The 9,793-nt window shown below is 37.3% G+C and overlaps 1 protein-coding gene across 1 annotated transcript in view; it reads right to left on the bottom strand.

Moving 5' to 3' along the window:
- Positions 1–920: 920 nt before the first annotated feature.
- LOC139711199 (SEC14-like protein 2) overlaps positions 921–9,793 on the bottom strand; it is a 39,642-nt gene continuing 30,769 nt past the window's right edge. The window contains exons 6-12 of the mRNA XM_071623114.1: positions 8,200–8,294; positions 7,148–7,243; positions 5,503–5,647; positions 4,188–4,291; positions 3,160–3,308; positions 1,840–1,991; positions 921–1,120 (exon numbers count right to left, since the gene is read on the bottom strand). Of these exons, the coding sequence (XP_071479215.1) occupies positions 921–1,120; positions 1,840–1,991; positions 3,160–3,308; positions 4,188–4,291; positions 5,503–5,647; positions 7,148–7,243; positions 8,200–8,294 (941 nt within the window). The remainder of the gene's footprint in view (positions 1,121–1,839; positions 1,992–3,159; positions 3,309–4,187; positions 4,292–5,502; positions 5,648–7,147; positions 7,244–8,199; positions 8,295–9,793) is intronic.

Genomic DNA, 9,793 nt, shown 5'->3' with positions numbered 1-9,793 from the left:
AGTGATAAAAATGGAGTGTGTTGAGAATGTTACCATGTTCCTGCCTTTCAAAGCAGTGTACTCTTTTATCCCAGTCCCACTTTAATGGCAACAAGACCCCATATCTAAAATATCACAGATTTTCCATGAGAACGACGACTTTTGTATTTTTGCAACATTTAAAAGAATATATATATCATCATTGTCGACACCAATGACTAAGAAACATTTACATATTACAATGATATGAAACTATGTTTCAAAACTCAAATCAGTATTTTCCATATTCAAAGTATACTAAGGAGGTTTCTGAATTTAGGCTATTTCAGATATGAGGTCTTGTCAACCCAGCACTCTATGGAGCTGTAAAATGATACACAACTATTGTCATACTATCATGGAGAAGGAGTGGAATGTACCAGGCATTGAATTTTTTAAAAATGTACATGACGCTTATTGTATGTCTATACATATCAATATAGATACTGTCAACTTGGAAAGACAATTTGGTGATTTTTATGTTTTTCATACCATTCTTATCAATTTGTGGTTTTCAAAATAGGAATGCAAGAAATTGTTGAGGTGAAAAATACCAATTTCAGTTCCATTATTTTGTATCTTAATGCAAAATCTAAAATGGTAGTCTTTGATTGACAGCTCCTTTCTGGGACATATGAATACAGCATGACATCTTTTCCTGAAATTCGTTCAGAAATTCGTCGTGACTCATCGGGATGAGATAGATTGTAAATATATTCCCGGAAAAAGTTAAGTGATGGAAATGATAAATAGAATTTTTAGAACAACCATTTACATATATGCAAAGACGGTAAATGTCATATCCACCAATACTCTTGGTAGCAAAATAAAGTTAAAAAAAATAATAAAAATGCAAAATCCGTGATGACAATTGGTTAATGCGATGGCCCATCAGAGGAGGCTCATTCGCTCAGCAAATTCTCGTTGGCTTGGACAAAGTCTCCATCTTCCTCGTCGCCTGCCACACCCTCGGGTGGTTCCTCGCTCTTCGCGGCTTGCACTTCCGCCTCCCCGTCCTCCGACTCTGGCTCGAGCAGCTCGATCCAGTAGCTGAGCTTCTTGCTGCGCGTCCAGCTGTAGCCATTGTCAAACTTGACCACATCTGCTCGTCCGTCCAGTTTGTGGCCGTAAGGCGTTAAGAGGTTGAAGGAGGAAACGAAATGGTAAAAATTAGCTCCAAAGAACAAACAACAAACAAATAGAGCAGAGTAATGCAATATCAGTTTAGTCAAACAGAACAGTTGACATACACATAACAGAGCTTGTATTACAGTTCAATTCTGTAAAAGTGGAAATTTTTGCGGTGTTGAAATTTCTGCGCATTTCGCGCAGCCAGAAACTAGTACAAACATAAATGCACGCAAATATTTTTGCTTGCCGTAATGTTCCTGTGCATGATGTCTTGATTCTGCGGAACTAAAAACACGCGAAACTCTTCTTTCCCGGCCAAGCGCGAAAAAATTAGTCACGCGAAAATATCCACTTTTACAGTATTACTTGTTGCACCAAAAAAATTAGATCTATATATAATCATACATATATTCTTTTTTATGTTTGCCTATAAAAAGAGTACATAGTATTATACATGTGTGTGCATATTTGTGCATTTACACACATAAACATATACACACATACATACATTTAAATATATATAGAGAAAGAGAGAGAGAGAGACAGACAGACAGACAGACAGATGGCGGAAGGGGGTTGGAGAGAAAGAGGTATACATTCAATGATAGATTCATATTTTCAAGTGAAGACCATGACCGCTTGGCTGGCCTTTCTAAATTGAAGTAGAAGCAGAGAACAATTGATTCTTACATGTTCCCGGTTCTTGCAGGTCAATCTGGCCCGTCTCTGGCACCATGTGGCAGTTGTAGTGCTGGGGTTTCATGACGACGATCTTGTTGCCCCCGACGTCGATCCTGTGCACGCCAAACCCGAGGTCGTGGTCCTGGGTGCGGAATTCATAGCTGGCAGGATAGAAGAAGCCACATGGTATTAAATTTTGGTTAAAGAATGTGATGAGATTAGATATGAGCTAGTCTTTGTTCAATGTTCTGAATTTTAAAAAAAGTAGTATGATATTAATCAAATCCGTAATTTAAATTTAGTTTGTGGACTAAAGCAAGTGTGAAATGGGCACACCTTCCACATGCACATTTCAGAGTCCATTTAATATTAGATGTACATGTATCTTGGTGTATACAATATGCCATTTGCATTTACACAGTCAAAATTTGCATAATCTATGGACCAGATTTAAACTACCCTTGTGAATTCCAGCCAATGTGAAGTCAGCCAACAAAGGCATCAAATACCCAGTTACGCACCTTACTTTGACTGATGTACAAACTCCCAAAAGCACGACAAGTCTTTAATACAAAAAAGCATGTCAGAACCACTGTCATTGCTATTTTAATTGAGCAAGGTTCTGTGACGTCAAATAACGCGTTGCCTGGGAGCAAAAACAAATCAATTGTGTATTAAGCGCAGCTCTAATGCAAGATATGCGTCTCGCATGCCTGCCTATCATGGGACATGGGATGTAACGCTTATGCAATTGCCCACCCATATAGGGGCCTCCAATACGCAGTTTCTGCCCCTCGGCATCGCTTGGTGAAGTCACTGAATCCTCGTCCATGGCAAGAAAAATATGACACTGCATCTACTGTAGAAGTGGATATTTTCGCGCGACTAATTTTTCGCACTTGACAGGGTAAGAAGAGTTTCGCATGTCTTTAATTCCGCGGAATCAAGACATCACGCACAGGAACTTATGGCTAGTAAAAATATTCACGTGCTTTTATTTTTGTGGTAGTTTCTGGCTGCGCGAAATGCGCGAAAATTTCAACACCGCGAAAATTTCCACTTTTACAGTAATATACAGAATTGTCCTGCTTTTGGAAGCTGGTGCACCTGGTTACAGTAAGTTGAAACAGTACCATGCGAAACAATAAAATTTTCCTCACATATGTTCTTCCCTACCTTATTCTTAATTTTAGCTTGATTCAAGAAAAACTTTCATATATGTCTGTTTGTGTTTTGAATGTTTGTTGTTGTGTGGTTTTACTGTATTCATCAAGCTTCCTTGAACATTGAGAAGGAATGTTGTTACAGTGATGGAGACATTTTACTTACTTGATAATGCTGTTCTTCTTGGTGACCTGGTACGTCAGGTCGAGGGAACCGCCCCTCGAAATCTCCTTCTTCGTCATCTGAGAATTGTCGATGAGAAGGTCGCGACCCGTCAGGTAGAGCTCCTTGGGAACCTTGCCGCCTTGTCTGACCTGTTTGGGGATAAAAAAAACAAACATGTGATCATTCTTTCCTGTTACTACAAGTAGAGAGAGGGGAAAGTAATCAATACTACTGATATGCAAGCATTTTTACAATGTTTCATTCATAATCCTTTCAGAAAAATGACCCTTGGGTCTTAATGTCGATAATTTCTTAAAATCTTCACCAGACTGAAACAGTCATTACATTTCATCCAGCCCTATAATCCATTGATTCCTCATTTATCATTGTACATTAAATTAAAATAAGCAGCATGCCACTGCCACATTTCGGAATCTACACCATTGCCATTAACCTATTACTCTCAATAATGAGGATGATATTCATAAAAATGGAAATGCAAACTTCTACTTCTGCTATTACCTATTAAATATAACCTCCTACTACAAACACAAATAAATGATGAAGATAATAATGTAGCAAACAGACAACAGTCACAACTAATAACTACTAAATCTACTACTTCTAAATCTGCTACTAAATTACTACTACTACTACTACTACTACTGCTACTGCTGCTACCACCACCACCACTACTACTACTACTACCACTACTACTACTACTACTACTACTACTACTACTACTACTACTACTACTATTACTACTACTACTACTACTACTTCCACTAATCTTAAATCCTATGACTACAACAACTAATAACAACTCCAAGTTAAGCTACTACTGCTAATGGCAATGACAACAATAACTATAACAATCACTTACACTGTCATTACAATGGTAATCATGATCATTGTCACACAACTACAACAATACATAACATCTGAAGAGATGATCACTGTTTGGAACACAAAGAAAGAGAGACAAAGAGAAGGTTGTGATTGAATGTTATTCTCTCTCTCCCACGCACCAGACTCGGACATTTTGGGTCTCCATCCTCCTCCCTGGTCCCGCCCCAGTACCTCGGCAGGACTTCTGGGTCTATCTGCTTCAGCAGCTCTTCAGCAAAGTTGTCTAGCAAGGAATGGATGGAAGAGGGAAAGAATATGTATACCACGGATCTTCATTACAACTGGATGCATTCATAATCATTCATACCGTATATTTCTGATTTGACAGACATGTGATAGCACACTGATAGCAGCCATTTAAAGGGGATAAGGACTTGAAAATTCTCAGGCAAGAATGGCTCAAACAGTGTTTCCACACTTTTGACACTATCTACTATTTTAAATGCAAATTGGACGATGCAGTTTGTCAACAATCACTCTAGAACAGGGTAATATGGGCATTTAATCTTAGCCTTAGGTGGGGGATTGATATTGAGTAGGAATAGACTTATCTGGAAGCTTTCAATTTCAATTGATCTGGTGAGCACAAGGAATACAGCAACTTATGGGTTAAAGAAAAACATGCACACACACAAACACACACGCAAACACACACCTGTTGAAAGAATTAATGCAGCACTCACAGGCAAAAATGTTGAAACCAGTGAATAGTTGATCAGAAAAGAAAAAGCACAATTGTACAAGCACAATATTGAAAACTTGATCAAAATTAGTAAAAAATAGGGAAGGTATGAATTTGTGAAGTTTTGCTATTTTTTTTCCACAAAGCAATTCTTGGACAGCCAATAAGAATATGCAAATGGGTGAGTTGATGATGTGATATCCTAACAACTTGTCATTTGGTGTGCACATAAAATCTTGAAATTTCCAGTCTGTTTGTTCAAATGCAATTATGCCCAGTCTCAAATTCTAGCATATATGACTGATCATTATTTTGAAGTTATTGAGCCATCAGGAAGAATATTATGTTTTACACTTGTACAGCACCACAATTCTTTTTTTTTTTAGTGCATGGTCAATGGAAATTGTGATGTGATACCATCATCAACTCATTCATGTGCATATTCACATCAACTGTTTGAGAACTGTTTTGCAAAAATTAGAGAATCTTTAAAATATCATGAACTTCCTAAGTCTTCATCAAATTTTGTGATAAAATTTTCACTGTTGTGCTTGTTATATCTTACTCTTTCTTCTCAGATAAAGTTTGAACCGGTCTGGTATTCCCCTTTAAAAATCTGTTTAAAAAATTTAAAGAAATGACTACTTTGACTACTCAACAGCAAAGCGTGTTCACAGTCAACTCCACTACTTAAGGGAGAGGAGCTGCCCTGAAAACAAAGTGTTTGTTTTTTGCTGCAAAAGATTTTTCACCTTTACAGAAGACCGTTCTGTTTTTCGTGTGCTCCCCAAGGAAAGGCTTGATCAGAGAATAGAGGAGCGGAAAGAGGCGCGGCGCCCTCACGATGTAGATGCGGTACAGGAGCTCGGGAAAGTGGTGTTCACACATATTCACAATCTGTGCCACAGAAATTACAGATGAAAAAAAAAAAAGACATGACATACTTGATGAAGTTTTGGACAGAAACCACCATCATAATGATCTGAAGGAACAGCATTGATCACACACATTGACAAATATCTTACATTGTGGCTATCCATGTACTCAGTAGCCCATTTCAGCATAGCCTTTTGTCAAGGCCCTCTCGCTGTATGATGGCTATAACCGGCAAGTGAAGCGAGCCCAGCTGAGCACGACAGCGCAAAGGCCTTTTGAGATCTGCTTCACACATTATCATTCCTGACACATGAACCCTACTGAATAGTCATATTAATGGGCTCCAGTTGACCAATGGAATGGAGCGCTCCCCACATCCTCCATCTTGGCATTGTCTGCCCCTTCATATGCATCACTGACCACTCGTAGAGGTCTGTGGCATGCATTCTCTGTATGCAAATCAGGCTAGGGCAGACAGACACGGAGATTGGTCGACTTTTGCTCCCCAATTTGGGGAGCAAACTCAGTAATTCAAAGGGCTAACACAAGGATGTGAATCAGATCTCAAAAGGCCCTCCCGCAGTCCACCTCAGCTGAGCTCGCTTCGTCGCCCCATTCGCTCACCACCACACAGCAAGAGGGCCTTGGGAAAAGGCTAATTTCAGCAGGGAATTTCCTTCCCACCTTAGACATTAATCTTTTAATTCAAACAAGTGTAATGAATATAAAATCAGATGTTATTCCTACAGAAATTACTGAATTGTGTGGGCTCTAATGGTGCAGAAATTAAGTTTGAATGAATGAAATATAAGATGCGTAAAGTTAAATGACTGGTGTACATTATACATATTTGGAATGAATGGTATAATGAAAGAATCCTTTTGAAGGAGAAGTATCAAAAATTAAAAAAGTTTTACTGGTACATTGATATCAACAATCTTAAAAGAAAGAAATTCAGTAAAGAAATGCCCGAGAGTTCCTGTACATGGCAGCATATCCAGAACTAAGGGAGATTTGATACTTTCAAAATTATAAGTTTCTGCTTACTGCTATACCTCCTGTGTGGGATGTTGTCTACAACTTCTACTTTTCTCTGTCTTTTTTTATGTAACAATGTTCATTCATAACTATTATTCTTATTTGTTTTTTATTTGTATTTCTTTCTCCTTATTTCTATTTATTGACTTTTTGAAGTGAAATGCAACTATGATTCATGAACAAATATGTTGTATTCATTTTAGAAGAGATGTCCACCCTGTATTAAAACAGTTGTGCATTATTCCACGGACTTGGTGTATTTTTGGTGGAAAAACAGTATCTTTACCTTTCCTACAAGTGTACTCATTCCATTCAACTTGAGAAACAAAGTATTTTCTACGAAATCTGCATTACTTTCGGCAAAAAAAAAAAAAAAATTCTGCCATAAAGTAACAGATAGTGTCTGTGATTTTACCATGCACTAACAACAAAATACTGTACGCAAAAATCAAATCCAAACAAAATTTCCTCTTGATGACTCACAGAAATCTGCAGCTGGGTGGCAGGTTTGGACAGATGCTGACGGCCTAGATGCTCAAAATCCATGATGAAGTGAATTCCTTCTACTTTCCTATCCAGCTATTCAAGAACAAAAAAAAAATATATAAAAAGCAGAGAAAAACATAAGAAGTAAGGTCCAAGCTCGTAAATGAAAAGAAGAAAACAATTTTATTAGCCTGAATTCCCATATGAATGTAATGCGCTGCATTTTGTGAGACAAAGGCGCAATATCAAAAGTCAATGTTCATGGAAATGGTATTTTAACCCGTTGAGGACGGGCTGATTTTGCTTCAACACACATTTCCCATAGACACTTACCCAAGTATACTCGGGACTCGTCCTCAATGGGTTAAAGAAAAATATTGATAAATGACAAGTCTTACATTAGGTATATATATTTGTCCAGTTTGGTGAACAAACAAAATTGGCATATGCATATTTCAATCTAGATGCATGTAAAGCTCTGGACGCTATGCTTTTCCAGAATATTTTGTATTTTCACAAAGTCTTCCTCTTCATCTTCTTGAATGGCATGGTTGGCCTGCTTGATACAGGTTGCAGACTAATACTTGTCACCTGGGGTGAACCAAGCTGGATAGGCTTCTCTGACCTGTGTTTTTACTCATAGTCAAGCACAGCTATAGCCACTGCAAGAGGTCAAGTTATGTGTATCTAAGTACCTGTTACAGTTTTGAGTCTTTCAGTGTTTTTGCTGTGAAAAGAGCATTTTACTGTCACCGTACAGGACACTTGACATTTCTCTGCCATTCCATGTATATATTTCATCAAGGACAATAAGATTCAATGAAGAAAGAAATATATGAATATATCACAAATATACTAAAAAAATGTATTCATGTGCATGTATGCATAAATATATATCAAACAACAGTAGGAAATACCCGATACTCTCTCTCTCTCTCACAGCGATGATTGTTAATCTTCATATTCCTCGTAACAATGGATACAAATGATCTACAGAACCTCTGCAAAAGACGTGATATCTGAGATTTGACTTGATTTTGTAGTCGTACCTTTTCTGACTGCTCCAACATGAGTTGGTAGAGACCTCCAAAGCGCTTGATGTAGAACTTCATCATGTCTGTATTCGTGACTGAATGCAGGAGGCCTAGGAACAAACACGAGTGGAGACAGAATGGCAGATTACGGATTAGAATTTACATTTATTTAATTTCATTCTATATTCATATTTATTTTCAACAAAGTATGTATACAAAATTTATCATGCCAAAAAAGCAACATACATATTTTATATATATTGAAATATGATATAAACACAATATGCTTAGTTAGTCCTGTCAGATAGTTGATCGGTATATATTGTACTCTATAATGCATCAAGTCCTGGGGAAAATTATCATTTTGGCATCATTATATTGGTGTGACTAAATTTTACAGCATATTGGTGAAGACAAATAGATAGATCTGGTTTAAAGGAACAGCCCACATGATTTATATGATTTTACATTACAAAGTACACAAACTGATTGTGCCACATATACATTTGTGGAATTTATTGCGATCCTTGAGCAGATAAAGTAATACTCTGAAAAGCCCTAAGCATATTACACTGGACAAGGATGATGACGCAGGAGGCCCACATATTCCAGTAATGCTGCAATGTTATTCCCATTACAATACCATTTTGTTAATAAGTTTATCTGTGCATAATAAATGCATGCTTCCTTCACTTGTTTTGCTTCAATGAGCACCCAATCATGCATTCTTAGGTGATGCTACTATGTCATCATCTTTGTTCAATGTGATTTGTTATGAATTTTGCTGAGAAGCAATAGAGCAGTTAATTTCACGTTTGAGCATACATGTGAAAATGTGCTGTGTACAACGATCCATTACGATTAAGACACTGTGTGACTTTGTGTGCCCAATATGAAATGTGAGCCTCTGCTGTAATTGTTGATTAAAATGCCCTGAAAACAATCTTAGTTGATCATCAATACCAACGACCATTAGTAAAGTCATCATCGCATGATACATGCATATCAATGTACGACCATTTTTTTTTCTTCATTTACCTCAAGTCTATTTTTTTTCTTCATTTACCTCAAGTCTACAGAACACTATATACAAACCCACAAGGCACCACTTCATAATGTAATATGTTCTGTTCTATAGAATGGTACTGCAAGTTATCGTACGATGAAAATTAGGCACTTCACACAACAATGTCTTTCTTGGAATTCCATGGACGGAATGGATGTTTCACATGAAGTGAGCATGTTGATTACAATGAAGTACTAATCAGATATTCTACACAATGGTAGCAATTTCATGATTTTTAAAAGAAGTACCTGCTTAAAAAGAGAGGGAAAAAAAACATAACAATCACAAAGCCTAACTGTACTATACCACTAATGAGTTAAGATTAACCTGTTTCATATGGGAACCTGGTGGCCTGTGTATTAAGTCTATGGGCATTTCAGAATTCAGTATGGAACAGTAGGGACAGGTTAATTGCAGCTAGCTTTCCCTATTTTGGCCATACGGCATTCAAAATACAGACAAAGTCAACGGAAAAGACTGAACCCTATTGTAAGGTTTAGTTTGTCACAAAAAAAAAAGAAAAGAGAAAACCCTCCATACTTT

Source organism: Diadema antillarum, unplaced genomic scaffold, assembly GCF_040938485.1.
Source record: "Diadema antillarum isolate AM-2024a unplaced genomic scaffold, OU_Dant_1.0 seq00001625_RagTag, whole genome shotgun sequence".
Lineage (NCBI taxonomy): Eukaryota > Metazoa > Echinodermata > Echinoidea > Diadematoida > Diadematidae > Diadema > Diadema antillarum.
The sequence above is the reverse complement of the archived record's forward strand: the minus strand, read 5'-3'. Positions and strand labels throughout refer to the sequence as shown.